Source organism: Rhincodon typus, chromosome 11 (genome assembly GCF_021869965.1).
Source record: "Rhincodon typus isolate 14 chromosome 11, sRhiTyp1.1, whole genome shotgun sequence".
In the NCBI taxonomy this organism is placed as follows: domain Eukaryota; kingdom Metazoa; phylum Chordata; class Chondrichthyes; order Orectolobiformes; family Rhincodontidae; genus Rhincodon; species Rhincodon typus.
The window spans coordinates 67,905,656-67,929,662 of NC_063342.1; the positions used below are offsets into that span (position 1 = coordinate 67,905,656).

Below are 24,007 nucleotides of genomic sequence, written 5' to 3' on the forward strand. Positions count from 1 at the left end.
TGTGAAGAAAAAAATCAGATTTAATGTTTTTTTTCTTCACAGATGCTGCTAGACCTGCTGAGCTTCCAGCAACTTCTCTTTTTAATCATTTTAATTCCTTGGTATCGGTGGCATGCACCCCGATTTTAACTAATTGTGGTGACAATCCCATAAACAACTTTGGTGTAGCATCTTGGGAGTGCGAGGGTTGCAAAAAGATGTTGACTTAAAGTAATCTTGTTTGCTTTCGATCCACTTGACCGATACCCAGCCCTTGATAATGTGAAATGTCCTTTAAAATTTATGCCACCATATTTCTTCAGTAAACGACCGCACGGTAAACCGTCTCAATTTAAACACACCTACACTGTTAACTCCCTTAAGGGGGAGCAGATGACAACTCATTCAACAATGCCAAAACACGTAGTAAATCTTTCTGACCGTGTACTGTCTGAAAGTGAGAAGTTTGTCCTTGCGCATGATTTCTATTTTGATGTGCCTTCATGTCATATCAAACAGAAACAGATATATGCTGAGTTTGAGCTCAGCTATCCCTCCACAAATCACTATATCAACAAAATATGTGCCATTCTGTATTCAGTGGACCTACCTCTCAGCGTGACCGGATAGCTTTTATTCCATGTGATACCAATCGCCTGCTTTCTGTGGGCCTCTGGACTTCTGTGTCTGATAGGCAATTATTTCTATTTAAAAGCAAATGTGCCAAAAATCTCCAAATAGAAACTTGAAGAGAAATAGAGAAAAACAAAAAAAAAAAATTCTGAAAAGAAGTGTTTGCTGAACTATAATCTAAGAAGAAGGAGCTGCACTGCTCACTGTTTTCACATGCCTATGGGCTGCCCAGGACAGACAAAAGTGATTCCCTTTATGCCCTCTCTTTGACCGGTTCTGCACATTAGCTGGCCACATGGTTGGGTGAATTGCTTATCACCACCATTCCGCCTCCACACCTTCCCACCACACCCCCTCCACTGCCTTTATCTGCAGCTCCCCCTACCCCCACATCCAGTTCTGAAGAAGGGTAATACCCAAAATGTGGTAATACCCAAAATGCTCCTTTCCTCCAGATGCTACCTGGACTGCTGTGTTCTTCTAGCTTCCTTTTTGTCAACTATGGGTGAATTGCTTCAACTAGTTTTGAGCAAATATTCCAGTTACACAATGAAGATTTCCTTCACAATTGCACAGACCATACACGACAATAGTCATCTGCTGGTTTAGCATTGCTTGCATAGTTCACCAATGTATCATTCAAGAAAGCCAGAGACAGCTGACTGCAGCATTCTGTCATGGTGATCTAGGCTGCCACCATTGTGTGAATCAGTATTCATTGAACTTTTGAACTTATCAACTCATACAAATGTGTGCCATTTAAAATACACTATTTATGCCCAAATAGTTGGTGTTGCCATGGGATTATCATTAGGCCCAGGTCTTACAAATACCTTTCCTGGATTCCACCTTTGATGGAATGCCACCTAAGCTCTTACCATTTCCACATTTCCAATATATAGATGATACATTTGCTACAAATAAATCTGTAGCTGCATGTAAGATTTTCCTTACACTTTCATATTCAGGTGTGAAATGGAATAGTCAAATTAGCTCCCTTTTCTTGATGTCCTATTGTAGAAATCAGCCATCAAGTTCCCTGGAACTGTTTACTACACAACTACCTTCACTGGTCAGTATACACATTGGGATTCCTACATTTCCATATGCTGCTACATTGGCCTTGGTGCAACCTTGGAAATAGAGCTGAAGTCAGTTGTTCACCATGCAAACCTGATGTTAAAATGGGCCGCAACAAAGCTATCCTATGGGTTGGTGGTTACCTTGATCAGATAATTTGTTTGCCCCATTTTATGCAAACTCATGAAAAGCCCTAAAGCATTTATTGTTGATTCTGAAAACTGCCCAATCTACCTCAGACTATGCTGGAAGGTATTTTAAACATTTGACAAACAGGTGAAGCTAGATATTTTATACAGTTACTATGCAGTAGCAACATACATAGTATTCACCAGTAACAGGATGCTGACGTCAAGCCAAAATAACATTCTGCCTCTCACACAAATTAATACTGTCATGGCATGCGAATTTGGCATCACATACTTCTTGAAGGCTGGCGGAGTGTGTCAAACAGTGTACTGCTGTGGCTGTTTACAACAAGCAAAATACTCGTTTTGCAAAACCTGCAAAAAAGAATGTCCAACATTAGATGCAATTTTGCAATTGGACAACATTTGCTGGATAGCCCTGAGTATGTGAAGAATTATGCTGTCAGCCAATTTAGGATTGTCAGGCAGGCTTGCAGTATGGGTTGTATGGACTGTAAGCTTTATTATAACAATACAAAGGTCCCTGTATTTTACAGACAGAAAGAACATGTACGCACATCGCCTCAACAAAATAGATGTCAGCTATTAATTTATTCATTTCTCCAGGCAATGCTCTGACCAATCAGAGCCATTTTATAATTTAAATAATAACTGGTGTATAATTTAAACAACATCTGACAGATAGCTGTCAATTATTGGTGCATTCTTAATGGCAAAACCTCTGCTGATTAGCGTCCAACCAAGCAGCACGCTGCTCTGTATAAATGTTGGTTTTCTTCTTGAATTGGTATTCCTGCAAACTGTCCTTTGAGTGAACTGGCAAAGATTCAACAAAATGTGTCTTAATTTAAGCAATACTCAATTTCTATAAAATCAAATAAGCTATCACTGTTTAGATATTGGGAAAACTAAAGCCATCGTTTTGGCCCCTCAATCTCAAGCTCTGTTCCTCTTGCCACTAATTCCACCCTCTGCCCTGCCTTTAGACTGAACTAAACTGTTTTCAACTGTTATACTCACGTAAATCAAATGTCGTAAATCAAGCCCTCTCTTCCTGGAGTCATACCAAATGTTAAGGTCATTTTTAAAAGTAAACACAGTATTCCAGTTTACCTGACTTTCAGACCCCGTTGACAAAAAGTACAAGACCAGGTTTCTGTACTAAACAAGAATTATTATTTATTCTAAATAATTAGACTATAGCTGGTGGTAATAAGATTTAAACCATTGGCATATAACACTGCTACCGACAATTCTAATTTCCTAATAAAGTCCCCTTACACATACACACAAACAAATAGTATAAATAGATTATTGATGGTGGTAGAAAAGCTGGAAAGTCAGTTGAGTGATCTTTGCTTCCCACTTCCAATGTTAAGATGATCTTTCTTCTACTTGCTAGGCCTTTGGTACTATGTTGTCTTTCTGTGTGAACTTCCACTTATTTATAAGAAACACCAAGCGGCTGATTCACTTTGCAAGTATTTCTGATTTATGAATTTAAAAGTCACAGCTCAGGGCAACTGCTGCAGGAAAGGTAACTGGTTTTCTTCAAGTTTAAACCAAGTCTCTTTACTGCAGAGAACAGTCTGCTTCTGCTGGGGACAACAACTGAACACCATTCTCTTTCCTTCTCTCTGTGTCTCTAACTTGTTTCCACTTCCAATCTGCTCAGGTAGCTGGGAATCAATCAGCTTTGCTGGTAAACTACTCCTTGCCTCCTCATCATCATACATATTACAGGAATCCATAGCCACATAAAGAGCTTGCAGTAGGTTTCAAATTCCTTTCTGTGAAACTATGCAACCATCCTGCTAAATCCTGGTTTTTAAAACAGTTCATTTTTCTCATTTCAGTCCACAGTTTTTAAAGACACAAATATAAAAAGAGGATACTTACACAACCCTAGTACCCTAATTGATTCAGAGTTAAGTAAATGTAGCAGAAGTACTTCTCAGAGGTTTAATCAGACAAAAATTGGCACTGATCCAAAGGAGGAACATTGGTGAGTAAAATAGTCAAAGTTTTTAAGGAAGTTCTTGAAAGAAGTGAAGTCAAGAGGTTCTAAGAGAAAATTCCTGATAATGTCATCCCTTTTGAATTTGAGTAATATACTACCCTGGAATACTAGTAGATTAAAAGTAAACCATGTTGTCAGTGAATTTCTCATAAGGAATATCAGTGGCACTCAAATGTCCTCCTAGATATATTTAGCAACATTGGATGAATACCACCCATCCCTGAATTGCATTGTTTTTGAGCCTTTGGCCCCCTATTTTGTTTTTAAGTCATTAAGTCTGTTTTGGGATGACTTGTTTGTCTTATGGTCTTTAGTAAATATTTGGAAGAAGCAGGCAGTCTGAATATCTTGCACTTGTCTTTCTTTACATCTTTTGGATATCTTCATGTGTAGTCCTCATCTTTTCTCTGGTCTATTTTGTATCTGCAGTTTTTACAGGTCTCTGTTTTCCTTCTTGATCACCCTTATAACATGTTACTGCACAACCCAGTATTCTTCTGGTGAATATAACCTTGCAGGATCTGCAGTCTGTTTAAGGCCATAACCTGACACTTGCCCACTTTGAAATCAATTTGCCACTGTTTTACTCCGTCACTAATTCTGTCAGTATCTCCTTGTGACTTTTATGTTTTGATCCACATATCTTTATGTTGTCAACAAGGTTAGATATGTGAATTTCTATCCCAATTTCTAAGTCATTAGTAAATCAATGATTAGTTTCAGCCCCAACATCGCTGGAACACACCTGCTGATTAGTGTACCTGCCCATTATCCCTACTCTGATTTGGTTAGGAGCAGCAAGAGACAACGATTGGCTTTCAATTCCATAAGCTTTAACTACAGCTAACACTATCTGATGAGGAATAATAGATTGTCTTCTGGACATTCATATGAATAATATCTGTAGGCACTCCATGTCCACTACTTTAGTCACCTTTTTGAAAATATTTGGTCAAGTTCATCATTCTACCTTTTACAAAGTCAGACTGATTTTCTCTGATCAACTGAATATTTTCAGGATGCAAAGTTGCTCTATTCTAAGTAACTAGTGACAGTAATTTCCTGACACAGAAGGCAGACTAAATATCTGTATTGTATTTATAAATTAGTTGCAGCTGATCGATGACATTCCTCTGTGCTTGATATGAGCCAACCACTTACAGGTCAGTAGACTAAAGTGTAGATACCAAATGGGAAAGGAAAGTTCACTCAAAAAGGACGGAAGAAGAAACGGGATTTCATAAGGTGAGCTAAGCTTCTAATCCTGTATCATCTCCCTCAAACTCAGCCTCTTCTCACTTCACATTGTCACGTTTCACTGGGGAAACCTGCTAGAAATCAAGCCCTGGTATTCCTGGAGTCATCACAACAATAAAGGATTTTAAAAAGTATACAGAATTCTCCAGTTTATCTTTCTTTTAGACCCAGATTAACAAAATACTAAATAGGCGAATCATTGGCATATATATCTACTAATTAAAACTCTAATCTTGTAAACTCCTCCTTACATATGCACATAAAGGGGAAAAATACATGGGTGATATGGATAGAATGAAAGACTGGGAAGGCAGTTCAATGATTCCTGAGATAATGCCTATGATTCATGTACTGATCAAAATGCTGCTTCTTGGTTGCCCCTCTCCAAAATGCTTCCATTGGCTTGCAAGAGGCACAGTGTGGCTAGTTCATTTTTAAAATGTCTCTGAATTATCAAAATCTTAGCTTACAGCCACTTCTGAAAGTAACTTGTTCTTTTTCAGGCTTTTACTGTAGAGAACAGAATGATTTCCTGAACTGGTAGATATCTAATGACTTCTTTGTATCTTGTTCAGAGCCCCAAGCTGTTTAGTCAGCTGAAAGCCAATCAGCAGAAGGCCTTTGGCATTGATAGACTCGTCAGCTACTTATACCAATCAAAACTCCACCTACATTTGTACTTTAAACACTGCTCGAACAAGCAGCTGTATAAATGTTGCTTACAATTAGTTCAGGTTAAAACAGTAAAAATACAGAAAAATTGAAAATAATATGACTTATACAACATATAGAGTCATCGAGCTGTACTGCATGGAAACAGACCCAGCGGTCCAACTTGTCCATGCTGACCAGATGTCCTAAATAAATCTAGTCCCATTTGCCAGCATTTGGCCCATATCCCTCTAAACCCTTCGTATTCGTATGCCCATCCAGATGCCTTTTAAATGTTGTAATTGTACCAGTCTCCACCACTTTCTCTGGCAGCTCATTCCAAACACACACCACCCTCTGTGTGAAAAAGTTGCCCCTTAGGTCCCTTTTAAATCTTTCCCCTCTCACCTTAAACCTATGCCCTCTAATTTTTGACTCCCCCACCCCTGGGAAAAGACCTTGGCTATTGACCTATCCATATCCCTCATGATTTTATAAACCTCTATATTGTCAACCCTCACCCTCCAACACTCCAGGGAAAATAGCCCAGCCTACACGGTTTCTCCCTGTAGCTCAAACCCTCCAACCCAGGCAATATCCTCATAAATCTTTTCTGAACCATTTCAAGTTCCACAACATCCTTCTAATAGCAGGGAGACCAGAATTGCACACAGTATTCCAAAAGTGGCTAAAGCAATGTCCTGTACAGCTGTAACGTAACCTCCAAACTCCTTTATGCACTGACCAATAAAGGCAAGCATACCAAACACCACCTTCACTACCCTGTCTACCTGGGACTCCACTTTCAAGGAACTAAGAACCTGCACTTCAAGGTCTCTTTGATCAGCAACATTCCCCAGGACCTTACCATTAAGTGTTTTAGTCCTGCCTTGATTTGCCTTTCCAAAATGCAGTACCTTACATTTATCTAAATTGAACTCCATCTGCCACTCCTTGGCCCATTGGCCCATTTGATCTCTGAGGTAATCTTCTTTACTGTCCACTCCACCTCCAATTTTGGTGTCATCTGCAAACTTACTAACCATACCTCCTATGTTCACAGCCAAGCCATTTATATAAACGACAAAAAGCAGTGGACCCGGCACCAATCCTTGTGGCACACTACTGATCACAGGCCTCCAGACTGAAAAGCAACCCTCCACCATCACCCTCTGTCTCCTGCCTTTGAGCCAGTTCTGTATCCAGATGGTTAGTTCTCCCTGTATTCCACGAGATCTAACCTTGCTAACTAGTCTATGAGGAACCTTGTCAAATGCCTTACTGAAGTCCATATAGATCATTTCCACCTTTCTGCCATCTTTAATTCTCTTCATTACTTCAAAAAACTTAGTCAAGTTAGTGAGACACTGTTTCCCACACACAAAGCCATGTTGACTATCCCTAATCAGTCCTTGCCTTTCCAAACACATGCAAATCCTTTCCCTCGGGATTCCCTTCAACAACTTGCCCACCATCAATGTCAGGCTCACCTACCTATGAAGAATCTAGTTGACTAACGTCCTTTAGGGAAGGAAATCTGTCGTCCTTAAACCTAGTGTGGTCTGCACGTGTCTCCAGAGCCACAGCAATATGGTTGACTCTTAACTGCAGTCACCAATTAAACAGTTGGAGTTAGGCAATAAATGCTAGTTTTGCTAACAGCATATACTTCCCATGAAGCAATTTTTTAAAAGAGTAAGTAGTGGCACTAGATAGTCACTCTTAGTGATGAGTTGAAGTTTCTGACACATTGAACATTTTGTGTCCTTGGTACCCTCACTGCTTCTTTCAAAGAGTGTACAACATACAGGAAAACTGATTCATCAGCAGAGGGAGGAAGTAGGTAGGAAGGTTCCTTGTCCATCTGATACTATGCCATTTCATGGGCTTTAGAATCAATGTGGAGAATCTCAGGACAACGCCCAACTGACCGTATACTATGATATCATCACCTTTGATGGGTCTAACCATACCCAGGAGTGATGATGGAGGAGGCTGAAACATTGGCTGAATGGTATGACTTGGAGAATTAGCTCAACGTTGGGCTGTTGCTAGACTACTTTGTGAAAAAGTTCTCTCAAGTTTTGTACAAAGATGTTAGTAAAGAGGACTTTGCGGAGTTGACAGGGCAAGTTGTATCGATGTTATTTCAGGTGTACAGGTCAATTCTGGGTGGTGTATCCAGTTTTAATCTTTTTCAACTTTTCTAGAGCAATTTGGTACAACTGAGTGAGTTACTAGGCCATTTCAAAGGGCAATTAAGAAACAAGATAAGGCCAAAGTTACAACAGTCTTTTTCACCAATTATTTCATGGGATCTGAGTGTCACGAGCAAAGCCAGCAATTGTTGCCTGTCCCTAATTTTGTTTACCAACCAAAGCCTATGAAAAATAGACTTCAACACTCAGATGTGGCATTTATTTGCCAAACTCTTATCAATCAATTCTCTTGCATATACCAGTCCCAATGACCCTCCTCAATAAGACTGTTGTTTCCCAAATTTTAAGCCAATCATACCTCAGCCTGTGAGGATTCTACTCCTCACACCAACCTGTAAGATTTTGGGTTCTGGAGCTACAGATACCCAAAGAAACAAATTATTTGTACGTAATTTTAAGATAGTTTATTAAGAAGCAGCAGTTTAGGTTTGAGGCATTAGCAATGTAGACAGGAAAAAAATCACAACCCATGACAGTTGAGAGCAGTTCATTGATATCAGAGGTCAAAAGGCCAGTTGCCAGGAGTGTATTGCTCTCAGTAACTTGTGATGGCAGCAGTCTGCTATCTGGCTGAAGTGTTACAACTCTTCCCTGGGTCTTTGTCCATCTTAGTAGACCAGCCTTTCTTCTGAGAAAAGTGAATGCCTGAAGAGGACTGCCCCTGACTTTGAGTGCTAGTGGTTTACTCTATGTTTACTCTATGTTACTCTGTTTGAATTTTTCTAACCAATGGAAACAAGACAAGCAAGATGATAACTGTCCTTCATGTCCACCTCCCAACTCAAGGTCAGGTTTTGTATTAACATCATGTGAGGGTCACTTTCTGGCCATTTGTAAACATTTGCAAAAATAACAGGGTACATAAGATGCTATCCTGCCAAGTTAGAATGTCAACATGAAATTCTGAACCAAGGGCGTCGACATTTCCAGGGACTGTTTGTTTATTTCCAGAGCGAGAAAGAAAACTGTTATGCTATGCCTATCTATTCTTATTAGGTATTTCTAGATTTATTATAAAATGTATAATTTATTGCTTATGGTAAATAATATTTGTGTCACACTGGTACTAGTTAATTACCATCTCCAATAAGAGAGAATCTAACTATTTCCATTTGACCTTTGCCCCATCCAATATTAATATCTCGTTCATGCGGTTGTTATTTCCAGACTCAACGACTCCAATATTCTTCTGACTATCCAACCAACTTCTGTGGTTTGTACTTACATCAGCTTATCCAGAAGTTCCATTTGCCAGTCCCTTCAATCTTCCTTGACTTGCATTAGTCCCCAGATCTGTATAATCAAGTTAAAATTCTCATTCTTGGGTTCAAATCCCTTCATTTCCTGGCTCCCCAGAACCCCAATTTCTGTCTTCCTTCAGCCCCAACTCTGTCCACGGACCTCTCTTTCCATTACTATCTTGTTCATCCTGTCCTCACTTCACCCAACCATTGGTAGCTGTTCTATGAGCAGTGCTCCATGCTCTAAAATTCCCTTGCTAATTCTCCTTGTGTCTCCATTCCTCTACTTTCTTCAGGAACCTTTCTTTTAAACTTACCTATTTGATACCACTGAATATTTTTTCCCTTGGTTTAGCATCCACTTTTGACTGTTTACACAACTGTGAATACTTCTGGTCATTTTTCTGTATTACAGATGTTTGTTTTAATGTAAGTTGTTGTTTCTGTAGGAATGCAGGCCACGGTATTTTAAGATGTCAGTGAAATAAAGGCTGGTATCCCATCACCAAGTCACCCTCTATTTACATGTGCATAGGACATGACATTGACTCAGCTAGCTCAGAGCTGGGTCCTAGAGTGAACAGAACCTCCTGTTTATATCTGTCAGCCAGGGCTCCCTGATTTGACCAGGTTAACAGCCCCAATCAGGGAACTCATATTCTGAGGTCCCCCTGGCTGACCTCGTTCCAATCACTACAGCCGGATTATTCCATTATTGGATATATTTTTTGATAAGGTAATCTGTTAGTATTGTCTTTATTGAGTGGAAACTTAATTTGGTAATATGCATGTTAAAATGCCTTCTTTATTTCCTAGGACTGAGCCCTAGACTCTCGAAAGTAAACTTTTTCACTCTCCTTAGTCTGTGGATGGAACTTTTTCCAAATAATGAACAAAAGGCAATTCAGGTATGGTATTTGGCCAAAGATCATACTGAAGAAGCTGTTTAATAATATGCAAAGGTACATGGATTATATGTCTTGTCAGTTACATTAACCTATCACTGACATATTGGGTTCTGTTTTTCTATTTTAGTCATTAATTAAGACACTTTTTGCTGTTATCAATCATTTTTGTATAATTCTAGTCATACTAACTATTGTATAATTTTATATACTTGAGCAGTTTTCGTGTACTATGTACAGTCACTTATAGACCGGATGCTGCAAAATTTCGCAGTAATGTACATTGTACATAAGTGGAACAGAAATGCAGATGGGTTCATGGACTAATGGGATGTTGGTACCTAAAATAGTTTTATTGGTGGTATGCACAATAATATTTAAGCATTTATCTATTATTTGCAACATTCTATAATGTTCACATGTATATAACATGTTAGGATACTTCATATTTCAGTCTATGGCTTCACATACACAACATTCCCAGCTAACATGCTGAATAGATAATACGTTTAGTATTTTCTATTAGGAAATTTGAGATATGCCATGTAAAACTGCTGTTAATCTTTTTCACGTCCTGAAAGCTAGTTATTTGTACACTTTTTGTCATACAATGAGTACACAACACCTCAACCAAGTCTGTCTATTGTCATCTCCCAATAATAAAGGACTTGTTCCTTGTTGCTGTCCTTAAACTATTCTTGATACCTTAAACAGAAGTCTGCAATAACACAGCCTCTGATTTTTCTCCCCTTTCCTGGAGGAGGGTGTTATTTTACTTAAATAAGATTTTTCTGTCACCTTAGGATAAATTGTTTATGTTTTTCTTATCTTAATGGAAAGTAGACCTAAGTTGGTATTGGGGCAATTTGCTTCAGAGTAGATGGAAACGTTGCTTTAAAAAAAGGTTTTATAGTAGAACTTTTAAAAATAACTGGGAAGACTTAGCTAGCCAAGGAAATTTATTAAATATAACAGACATCAGTGGAGTTGGGAAACGAATGAAATGTTTGAGCAGGAAGTAACCTACCTGTACACTACATTTTCAGGTTACCCACACGACTGATAATTTAATATTGTCAGAATTGAAAGTAAACTTTTTTCCAATACTTTGTACATTGTCTTGTATCATAGTGTTCTCTACAGTTTATGAAGTCCCAGTTTTGCTACTAATCTATGCTGAATTGGTTGATCTCATTTGAGCTAGTACCTGGATGCTACAGTTGCCACCTTAGAAGGTAGGAAGTATCAGGCACAGTTCTGGCAAACGGATCAAATAGAGATATTGTTAATATGTCATTCTCTGTGAATTTCATGTCTTCAAGCAAGAAGACAGGAAGAAATTTGAGGGGATTGGGAGGTAAATGGGTACGTGGGGGCAAGGGGTTGAATTAATTACTGGCCTGAATATAGGAGGGCTGGTGAAAAGATCTTGATAACTGTTATGTGTTCAACAAGTAAACTGTAGAACACTTAAAAGGAACACATCCACATTTTTGAGAATGCACTCTTTAAGTGTCCAATAATTTGACCTATTCAGAGTAAATGGAGAAGTGTTGTAATGATTTCAGACATTTTGGTGAAATTGTGTTGCTCTCAGGTATGTGTTTTCCCTTTTTATAATTAATCCTGAGCACTAATTTATTCTCGGTATGATCATTCACTTTGTAGTACAGTAGCTTAGCACGGAAGGACACGTGGTGGGAAAGAATACTACAACCATTTTACACATGGGAAGATACTGGCATCAATGCTGGGTTGAATTATTAACTAATTTGTTGGTGTTGCCAGTTGAGGTGAATGTTATTAAGACATCAGAAGAAATGCTTGTTCTGCAAATAATATCGGGCCTCTAAGTCAAGTGAGCCCCGAAAGCAGACAACAATGCTTGTAATCTCATCTGAAGGATGAGCCCTGGAGAGTCAGCTGATATATATCTTAAACCTACAACTTTACAACCTAGAGGTAATGCATGTGCTGGTCTTCCTGTCCTTGCAGCTCAGATAATTGAATGACAGAAGTAAGGTAAATGTAAATTAAGTAGAAGACTATGCCAAAGTTGATGTTACCCAACTCAAACTTAGTCCATCACCTGTCGATTCAATGGAAGTTAAACCACTTCTGAGTGTCTTTTCACCATTTCAGTGACATACATCTCTTGTCTCTGACTCCAGGTGACAAAACACTGAGGTGGTGCTGCCTGTCTGAGGTGTCATATTTTGGATGGGTTTTAAACTAAGATTCCACCTGGTCTAATAGGTGGATTAAAAAGTTGCATGCTACCATTCAAAAGAAGAGCAGGGGGGTTATCCCTGTTATCCTAGTAGTTAATTCTCTTTCAATCAAATCCCTAAAATAAATTATTGGATCACTATCAATTAGTTGTCAGGTTTTGCTGTGTGCAGATTCATAGCTGTATTTGCTATGTTACAATGCTTCAAAAGTACATACTTAATTGATTTTGGACCTTGATGAAGTCATAAGATGATACATTTCTTACTTCTGTGGAGGAAAATATTTCAGGCTAATATATATTTATAAATATAATTGCCAAAAAAGTTGCAGTTTATGTACTGTACATTTATAAACAAAAAAATTGGCAGAAAATACTGGAAAGGAAAAGACGGTCTATGAATTAAGTCATAGAAATGTACAGCATGGAAACACACCCTTCAGTGCAACTCGTCTGTGCTGACCAGATATCTTAAATTAATCTAGTCCCATTTGCCAGCATTTAGCCCATATCCCTCTATTCATGTACCCGTCCAGATGCCTTTTAAATGTTGTAATTGTACCAGCCTCTACCACATCCTCTGGCAGCTTGTTCCATACACACATCACTCTCTGCATGAAGTTGCTTCTCAGGCCCCTTTTATATCTTTCCCTCTCACCATAAACCTACATGCTCTAGTTTTGGACTCCTCTACCCTGGGGAAAAGACCTTGGCTATTCACCCTATCCACGCCCCTCATGATTTTATAAACTTCTATAAGGTCACGCCTGATCCTCTGCCGTTCGAGGGAAGATAGTCCCACCTATTCAGTCTCTCCCTATAGCTCAAACCCTCCAAACCTGGAAACATCCTTGTAAATCTTTTTCTGAGCCATTTCAAGTTTTTCCTATAGGTGGGAGACCATAATTGAACTCAGTATTCCAAAAGTGGCCTAACCAATGTTCTGTACAGCTGCAACATGGCCTCCCTACTCCTATACTCAATGCACTGACTAATAAAGGCAAGCATACCAAACACCCTCTTCACTGTCTTGTCTACGTGTAACTCCACTTTTCAAGGGACTATGAACCTGCACTCCAAGGTCTCTTTGTTCGGCAACACTCCCCAGAAATTGCAAATCATTGCAAGTGCTGCCTGAACTCCGTTACTCTGAAGTTGACTCCACAAAAACAACACATTGCCTGTACTGGTTCCTGCTGCTTGGCCTGCTGTGTTCATCCAGCTCTACACATTGCCTGTAACCTCCTTGTAATTTCATGTTGCTCACTTGCTGAATATTTGGCCATTAATCACTATTTTCAATCATCCTGTTCAAAGATATGTTATTACACATCTCTAGACCAGGGGAGGCAATGGCCTAGTGATCTTATCGCTGGACTGTTAATCCAGAGACCCAGATAATGTTCTGGGGACCTGGGTTTGAATCCCGCCATGGCAGATGGTGGAATTAAGAATCTAATGATGACCATTCTAATGATGACATTGTCAATTGTCAGGAAAAGCCCATCTGGTTCACTAATGTCCTATAGGGAAGGAAAGAAAGAGTATGGGAAAAATGTTAATTATAAAGATATGCTTAAAGGTGTGTCCCTCACATAAATTCTACCCCACCCATTAGTTCTGTGTCCACACAGAACTGTCTCAAATTGACTCGAAGGAGCAGACTTACATCCTGTAAAGTGTAACTCCAACATTTACCAGCTATTTAGTGTAACCATTTTAGTAATTTTTAAAAAAAAGTAGTAGGTTTGAAAAAGCCTAATTACAACGAGAAACTGAAGAATCCTTATTATCTAAGCATGACTTTGCAAGAAGTGAAAGAATATAAACTTCACATCCTGAGCTTGCATCACTGTGTGAGGAAATCCTTTCAAAATTAATGTCTCTCATCACCATCTACATCTAATTTTTACATGAGTTTTCTCTGTTTATCAATAATATACCTGAGCATTAAATCCCACATTAAAGATTAATATAGTCAATTGGAAAAGTACAATTGTTAATGTTATTAATGTTTGGATGTGGGAGGGATTGGAAGACTGACATTAATTGTCCATCCCAAGTTCTACTGAGAAGGTGGTAAGCTGCTTCTTTGTAGCACTGTCCTAGGGAGGAAGGGAGTTCCATTATTTTAACCCAGTAGCAATGAAGGACAATGAACATGCAAGTCAGGTTGATGTCTAACTTAGAGGGATATTTGGAAGTGGAGGAGTTTGGACTGCTATATCCTAGATGATGTTGAGCTTCTTCAGTTGCAATGCAGTTACATCCTGAAGACACATGGTAAGCATTCCATCGTATTCCTGAACTGTGTCATGTAGGTGAGGGAAAGGTTTTGTGGAGATGGAAGGTGAGCCACGCTCTGGAGGAAAGGTAACTTCTGGTCTACTGTTTTATTATGGCATTTATGTGGCTGGTACAGTTTATCAAGTTCTTGCTTTCAATTTCAAAACTAGTTTTCTTTATTTCCAGTATTTTATGTTTTAATTTTCTGTCACATGGTGTTTTTTTTTTCATTTTTAGCGACGAAGAAATGGCCTGGTTGTGGTGCATAATTCAAAGATTATCGGCCTCCATTGTTCAAGCACAGAGTTGCATGTAGGCCAAATTGCTGTTGTCAAACATGGGTCAAAATTGAAAGATTGCGATCTCTATTTCTCAAGGAAACCATGCTCAACCTGTTTAAAGATGGTTTTAAATGGTACGCACAACAGAAATGTATTTGGTAAAGTACCTTGCCTCACAGTAGAATTGTTCATAAAATTGAATAGGGACAGTAGCAATATGAACATAAAATTGTCTAATAAACAGAGACCAGAGGGTAATGATGAATGGTCATATTTTGGATAGGAGGAAAATGTTGAGTGTTGTTCCCCAGAAGTACCAACAATACTTTGACAAATTTATACAAACGCTTCTGACCTGGTGTGTGGGTATAATTTCAAAGCTTACAGCTGAGGTAATTCTTTCAAGTCAAGTAAACAGTGAGGAGGGTAGTTGCAGATTTCAGGAGTATGTAGACAGCTTGGTGAAATGGGCAGACATGTGACAGATGAAATTTAATGAGGAGAATTGTGAAGTAGAAACAAAAATGAGTAGGCAAAAGCTTTTGAAAGGTAATTGGATATATATATGAAGAGGAATAATTTGTAGGGCTAAGTGGAAGAAGCGGGGACAAGGAATAATTGGATATTTCTTTCAACAAGGCAGCCAGTAGTTTGTGTTGAAGACCTTTTTTCTGTGTTGTTATTTTATGAAATAAAATTGTACAATTGCCACTAAACAAAAATCCACTTTTTCAATTTTTTTTTGCAAAATATTCAATATTTAGCTGGTGTTAATCGCATATCGTACTGGCCTGGTGACCCTGAGATAAGTCTAATTGAGGACTATGTAATGGATAATTGCAATTCAGATGCAAAACTAGATGCCAAAGCTGTGGAAAGACTCAAGTCCAACAGTCGCTCTCGTCTTTGCACCTTGCTTCAGCCTTTGGCTTACAACATGCTGCAGTTTGTGGAAGAAACCTCAAAAAAGTGTGAGTTTTTACAAAGCAAAGTCGCCCTGAACAGAGATTGTAAACGTGAAGACTTTTTTACTGAGTGCAGAAGAAATCGATTACAGAAATTTGAGGAATTATTCTTGATATCTAATAGTGAAACTCACAAAGAAATCTTGAAGACTATTGGTTTAGAGAACGTGTGTGACGATATTCATTTTACTAATTTGAGGCATAAAATGGAGGATCTTGTCTTTTTATTAGCAACTGTTGACTGTAGCGTTCCAGAGTATGGGAAGTTCCGAGTTTATTGCGATGATTCGGACAAAGTATGTGACGAGCACGCAAACGATGAATTTCAAAAATTTGCAAGACATTGCATGGTTCAAGCCAGATTATTGGCATATCGGACAGGTAAGAGAACCAACCTGGTAATTATACTGAAGTTAGGTATGATCCTAGAGTTATGATATATGAACAAGCATCAACTTTAACATTCATTAACTAATAAATAACTTACATTTAGTAGTGTGCGCAATGTCAGGATATCCCACAGCACTTTAGTAAGTCAAGTCGTGTCCCACTAAAGTGTGCTTGATGCTGGAAACACACCAGTGAATTAACACACAGCATAGTTTCATAAATAGCACTGAGATAATAATCAAACATTCTGCTCAGTAAAGTTGGCTGAATGGTGAACGTTGTTTGAGGCTCCAAGGAAAACTCCCCTGTGTTTCCGGGAAAGAGTACCATCAGATCTTTTACGTTGATCTGACAGGGTGGGCTTTGTTTAACATCTCATCTAAATAATGGCAAGTCCTATAGTTCCGCACTATCTTAGTAGCGCACTGAACCATCAGCCTTCTGCAGTGGAGCTTGAAACCACAATCTTCATTAGCTGTAGAGCACTTCAATGTCCTGAAGTCCTGAAAGGCACTAAATGAATTCAAGTTTTTTTCTTTACTTTTAAATGAATGGTTATATAGTGGCACAACTTTATGTTGAGCAATTCTGTCCCCACAGTTAGGCAATTACTGCATCTTGCTTTGTTCCTTAAATTTTCTTACCTGTGAAAAACTAGCCTTCCGTGCGCCTTCGAGGATCTCCAGGTGCCTTCTAGGGTCAAATTTGGGACTAACCAACTGTTCAAACCTTTTGTTCCACATTCAGCAAGATTATGAACTCCTCTCCCTGTGGATACAATTAATTCCCTTTTTAAAGATCTCCCTCCCTATCCAACCCATAGTATTTCTCATCACAGCACCATCATCTACTGACTGACTGTATTTCTCCTTCAATGAGCTTTTCTATGCCTCAATTCTCCTCCTCCAACTCTGATCTGAATTTGTTTTGATCAGCACACTCTTCTCCCACCCTTCCCCTTCTGCTCTTCTTGCACCCCTCCGAACTCTTTTTTTATCTGTTCTTCCACCTTCTTATTTCTTACCCCATTTGCTCCCTCCCTCTTTTTCTCCTCTCAGTCCATCCAACCCTCCCTAATTCTCTTCCCCATCCTTCTCACCTGCTGTTTTTCACCCACTTCTCCGCTGAGACCTGTTTCTCTGTGTTCTCAAAAATGTAGATATCCTCTTAAGCAACCACGTTGATTTCTTTCACATCAGCTTCATAAGCATTGACACGTTTGTACCATATTTTAAACATTACATAATTGTTGAAAACGATATGTTTCTGTAGAGTTGTTCATTGGATGAAACAAATGCTTCCAAACGTATAGTTTCACGAGGGCTGGTTGGTCCCTCTTTGATCCCTGGTGCTAGAGTTTTGCTCAGTTCCTTGACCTTGGATTTTTCAATTGAAACACAAAATTAGAAATTCTGTTTTGGGACTTTTGACAGAAGTTCATTTTCATCAATATCCTGTGGAATTGCAATCCCAGAGAACCCGGTAGCCAAACAGAAAATTGCAGGAATAATGTTGGTTGCCCTCCCTTTGGAGTGCACTACGTTAATCCACACCGCATGCCAACCAGACTGAAAAGGATTCTACAGCTGAATGTTCCAGCTCTTAAATACTTTAAATGCATGTGAGAATTATAATTTTCATCCATCGACAGTAGAACTAAGTAGCCAGAGTGCATCACAGTACGTTACTTAAAATGAGCAGAAAGTTTTCAAGGCCAGATGCACAAGGAACAAAGGGAAAGACAATCAAAAGGAAGCACTTTTTTGACGATTATACAACAATGTAACATATCTGAGGTAGAAGTGCTGCATAAGAGGAGTTTTTTTGAAAGGTGAAGGCTAATTCTATTATCTGTTATATCTATGAAGTCTATTCTTTCAGTATCAACAAAATACGCGTTTTTAGTTCCTATCAGTTATGCCTCATATTGCTTCAGCAAGTTCGCTCCACTGTTATGATGGGGAAACCACTATTGCATACATGGTTAGCATGACTATGTTGTGTTAATAGTGTAGTAGTATGGTACAGGACATATCATTTTAGATACAATGTGGTTGAATGCATAATAATTTGCCTGTGAAAGGTTATGAAATTGAATTTAATTAATCTGGTAATGTGCGGGTTGACAGAAATAAAATAAAGCAAAAGCTGCTGGATTGTCATAAAAATACCATATTGTTCATCATTAATACTTCAGGGAAAAGAACCAGTTCGGCCTACACATACCTCCAGTCCCAAATTAAGTCATTCTTCATTCACATCCTGAGGGAATTTGTGATTCGTCAATAAGTTTATCTTGAGAGAGCTTACATGCTGAAAAAAAAAATCCCAGACTGCAAAGAGTCTTGTGAAAATTTATAGTAGGAAGAAAGAGAGTACTTCTAATTCTTTTCAGCATGTCTTTGTAGGACTATTTTGTAGTCCAGCAACCTCCATATCAGTGCTCCACAAACATCCCATCTGACCAAGGTATAGCCTCTAGTCCCTTAGCAGCACAAAAAATATTTGCCCCAAATAGGACTGAAAACATATATCTAATTGCATGACTTAACTTGCACAAGCTATGCAAATGTTTTCTTTATTGTTATCTATTCCTGACATAGATTTTACTTCCTAGCCAATTTTCTCCCACACCCTCATCCAGATTTGCACATTTCTGTCTGATTGTTCTGACATGGCTGTTACACAGCATTCTGGGGAGTGTTGATTCAAAGAACAGTGGGAAACCTAAAATCTCCAAAGTGCATTTGTCTACAAGTGTATCCAAACCATGGATAAAATTTCCAAATATTGGAAATGAAGCAGAGCTCTAGGCCTAATTTACAGAGAAATTGCCAAGCCTTTACAGGGTTAGAAAACATGAAATTCTTCATTCTGTGGGTAAAATTTAAAAAAAAAATGATTCTTTAATTTTTATTTAACTCCTGATATGTAATCAGTCTCCACATATATGCAAGGAGGCTTCAGGGTGATCTGGGCAAATTAAATGTGTGGGCAAGCGCGTGGCAGATGCAGCATAATGTGAATAATTGTGAGGTTATTCACTTCAGTGTGAAAAAACAGGCAGAACGTTAATGAAATTGTGGCATATTTGGAAGTGTGGATGCTCAGAGGGATTGGGTGTTATTGTACACCAGTCAATAAAAGTAAACAGGCAGATACAGCAAGCAGTTAGGAAGTCAAATGGTATAAGGTAAAATCTCTGCATCCTCCCCAAGCGCACCCCTCAACCCAGTATTGTGTTGCCTGCAAATTTGGAGATGTTGCATTTAGTTCCCTCATCTAAATCATGAATATGTATTGATGATATGTCACCATCTCAGAATACAGTGTAAGCCACTTAGAACTGAGATGAAGAAACTCCTTCACTCAGTGACATGTGGTCAGCCTGTGGATTTTGCAATCGCAAAAGGCTGCAGAGGCTAGGTCACTGAGTATAGTCAAGAAATCGATTGATATATTAAAGGCATTAAAGGGTATGGAAAGAAAGTGAGAATATGGCAATGAGCTGGAGGATCAGCTACATTCATTTTGAATGCTGGGACTGGCTCAATGGTCTGAACTGCCTACTCCTGCTCTTAGTTTCTGTGTTTAAGACCCTCAATAAATCTGACTTCTTTGACCAAGATTTATGACTTTTCTACTATTTCCTCTTTCTTCACTTACCTCTCTGTGAAGTACTTTGTCTCTAAAATGAAAGAACGTCCCAATGTATAAACATATGTTGTGTGTATTTAATTTCTACACATTTTTATTCATTGATATAATTTAGATAGTTACTGGAATCACTGAAAAGATTGTGGATAGTTCAAGTTGGAGCATTTAAATTGATCATTTGAGAGATCTTTGATCTATATTTGGGGCAGTTCTTTATCTGGAAAGATTTGATAACACTTGACATTTTTTTCTGCAATAGGCACATCTAATGTGCATTTATCTACCTAGATGCAATCATGGTTTTAAATTATAGAATTCCTGTTTCATTTCTGTTTGATTCTTAAAATTGACACATGCCTTTTATGGCAAAAATTCCTGTGAATGAATCATGAGAGTGGCTGGAAATACTTGTAGTTGAATTTATATTAAACCAACTTACATTAATATATTTCAGAGGATCAAAAGATCGGTGTTGGAGCAGTGATCTGGGCAGAAGGAAAGGCGGTATGTGGTACATTTTTGCACTATGCTCTTTTGAAGTTGAAATTCTACTCGTTTTCTGCTGAAGTAATTTGATGCCTTGCTTGGTTGTGAGATTATATTGACATCACCATTTCACTTGATGTCTACTCTCCACTGGCAAGTCTAATCAAGGTCTAAACAAATGTTCATGGCACAGATTGATTCTGCATTTTAACACTGGCAATTTCAGTCAGGAAGCCATTGCAAATTTGAACTTTTTTTTCACATCTTCACTCAACAAATTGACAGCACTCTTCTCCCCATCCCCCAACTTAACCCCACAATACTACCATTAAATAAAAACAGGTCAGGGAGAAAAAAGCTTTTGTTAAATTTATTACTCATGGCTAAACGTAAATTTAGCTATGAAATGAAGTTGAGTTTATAATCTAAAACAATTAACAGCACAGAGGAATTTAAATTAGTGACTCAGAAATGAATCATCCACCCCCAGCCTCCTGGATGAAATGTTTGTCATGACTTAATGGTGGATATATCAAAAGCATTTGATATGATCTATTATCTACTTCAATTAAAAGTTAGGTAACTATCTTAATGAAGGGTTGCAGGGCATAAGAAAGAAAGAAAGCACTTTGTAGCCAGTTTGGTACATTTGAAGTGTATTCACTTATAAGAAATGGGCAGTATGTTGCACACAAAAGGGCCCACAAACCATATTGTGACAATGTCTGGGTAATCTGTTTTAGTGATGTTGGTTGTGGGATAAGTATTGGTGAAGTCACCAAGGAGAACTCCTGTGTTGTTCTTCAAATGACACAACAGGTTTCTGTTATTTTCTATATTACAGCAATGGATAAAGTGTGGTAAACATACAATGTCCCTTTTGTTATGGACTAATAGCAAGCATTGCTACATACAGGCAGCTAATGTTTATGTAAATACTTGTTTAGTTGTAAGAACCTGTCTTTTTCAGCAATACTTACAAGTTGAAGCATTATTTTCTTGCACTCATGAGAACGATTTGCAAAAAAATGTAAAGAGAAAAGGACATTTATACTGTATGAGAATGCACACTGGCTGACAAGTGAACTCTGATTTGTAGAGGCATTGCTATGGAGAAGGCACCCAATGGTGATGACTGACAGTTAACTGTCAAGCTTTGTTTAAACTTTAAACCAGGCAGGTTGATTCAGATTGATCCAGCTATTTTCCTGAGAACAGAATCCTAAGTGTGTGCAAAACTGTGCTGACGACTAATTTAGAATTGTTGGTCATAGGCCCTGTTTCTCTGCTGTATGGCTCTTCAACTCACCATGTCTATAACAAGCAAACACCAAACCACACTAACCCACTTACCTGCAGTGGAGGTGATGGTGTAGTGGTATTATCGCTGGACTGTTAATCTAGAGACTCCGATAACGTTCTGGGGACCCGTGTTCAAATCCTGCCACGGCAGATGGTGAAATTTGAATTCAATAAAATATCTGGGATTAAGAGTCTACTGATGACCATGAATCCATTGCTGACTGTTGGAAAACCCCATCTAATTCACTAATGTCCCTTAGGGAAGGAAACTGCTGTCCTTACCTGGTCTGGCCTACATGTGACTCCAGACCCATAACAATGTGGTTGACTCTGAACTGCCCTCTGGGGCAATTAGCGTTGGGCAATAAATGCTACCAAGCCAGCGAAACCCTCATCCTGTGAATGAATAAAGGAAAAAAAAAACTTGATTCATAGCAAACTATGCCCTGGCCTTTTAAATATTCATCCAGATGCTTTTCAAAAGTTGTAATCATCAGGCTCACAGGCGCGCTTATGTGTGCTGGAAGCTGCAATTAATAATACATAGGATCCTGTCCTTTGCAGACAGAAGGACGGTGTGCTTGGCAATGCATTAACTAATCAGAATCAACTTGTCTAGTTTAAAATGTAAACAAAGCTTGACAATTAACAGCTGTATTTTCAACAGCAGTGCTTCTACCAATCAGAGTCCATTTGACTGCCAATCAGCGCTCTTCTCACATATAGTCTAAATGTTGTATTTCTTGCAAATTATCTTGATGAATGCAAGACAAAAAACTTTGGCAAAATCTTTTTTTCTAGCACTATTTTATTATTAATTTATATTTCTATTTTGTATAGGATAAGAATGTTTCAAAACGAAATATGCTAATTAAGCAAATTGCTGTTCGAGTGATATTTTGAAAAATTATCTCCACTAACTTTCTTGTTGGGAGAGCTGGCCCATTTTGAGACTAGCCAAGACACCCAAAGAAATCATATATCTGTAGCCCTGAAGTCCATGGCAACAAACATTATGTTTAATATACTTATAAAAACGTATTAACATATGTACATTTTATGTACACATTATGATCGAGCTGATACAACTACTCAAAAAGTCAGATTCTGGAATGATATTTGGCTTGATTTTTTTAAAATTAGTTAATGCGGAGGTCATTTGCTAAAAAACAGTCACACAGGACTGCGGGGTTTCTTTAAAAACAGAACAAAAGTTTACTGGATGTGATTTAATTTGGTTTATTGTTGTCACGTACCTAAGTACAGTGAAGAGTTTTGTTTTACATGCAGTACAGGCAGATCATAACATACAAGAACATATAGATCATGGCATGATTGAACAGAATGAGGCATACAAAGCTACGGCTGCATAGGGGGTGTACAAAAGCAAGATGAACTTAGATTTGAAATTTGAGAAGTCTATTCAGCAGCCTAATAACAGCAGGGAAGAAGCTGTTCTTGAACCTGTTGGTATGTGTGTTTAAGTTTTTGTATCTTCTGCCAGACAGAAGAGATTATAACTGGGTGGGAAGGGTCTTTGATATTGGCTGCCTTTCTGTGGCAACAAGAAGTGTAAATGGAGTCAATGGATGGGAGGTTGGCTTGCATGATGGTCTGGGCTGTGCTCACAACTTTCTGTAGTTTCTTACAGTCCTGGGCAGAGCAGTTGTTGTAAAATGCTTTCTATGGTGCATCTGTAAAAGTTGGTGAGCATTCTTATGGACATGCCAAATTTCTTAGCTTCCTGAGGAACAAGAGGCGTTGTTGTGCCTTCTTGACTGTTGTACCTTTGTGGGTGGTCCAGGACAGATTGTTGGTTATCATCACTCCTAGGAACTTGACACTCTCGGCCGTCTCCACCTCAGCCCCATTGATATAGATAAGGGTGTGCCCTCCTTCTTTCTTCCTGAAGTTGATGGTCAGCTCTTTAATTTTGCTGACATTGAGAGAGGGATTGTTATCTTTGCACCATGTCACCAAGCATTGTATCTCCTTCCTGTGTTCTGTCTCATCGTTGTTTGATATCCAGCCTTTTATACAAAAGATAGAGAAAAAATAAGCAAACTAAGCTGTTTAAATATAGAGATAGTAAGAACTGCAGATGCTGGAGAATCTGAGATAACAAGATGTAGAGCTGGATGAACACAGCAGGCCAAGCAGCATCAGAGGAGCAGGAAAGCTGACGTTTCGGGCCGAGACCCTTCTTCAGAAAAAGGTTATCTCAGATTCTCCAGCATCTGCAAACCAATGTCCTGTACAGCGGCAACATGACCTCC

The 24,007-nt window shown here is 38.6% G+C and overlaps 1 protein-coding gene across 2 annotated transcripts in view; it reads left to right on the forward strand.

The window, feature by feature from the left end:
• Positions 1–24,007, forward strand: part of cdadc1 (cytidine and dCMP deaminase domain containing 1) — a 47,037-nt gene that overhangs the window by 1,009 nt on the left and 22,021 nt on the right. The window contains exons 2-6 of one of the 2 annotated variants that reach the window (XM_048602804.1): positions 10,046–10,137; positions 14,888–15,065; positions 15,696–15,902; positions 16,128–16,277; positions 20,398–20,447. In XM_048602804.1, coding sequence (XP_048458761.1) covers positions 10,046–10,137; positions 14,888–15,065; positions 15,696–15,902; positions 16,128–16,277; positions 20,398–20,447 — 677 coding nt within the window. Of the gene's footprint in view, positions 1–10,045; positions 10,138–14,887; positions 15,066–15,695; positions 16,278–20,397; positions 20,448–24,007 lie in introns of both variants that reach the window. The other variant, XM_048602803.1, reaches the window with a different exon arrangement.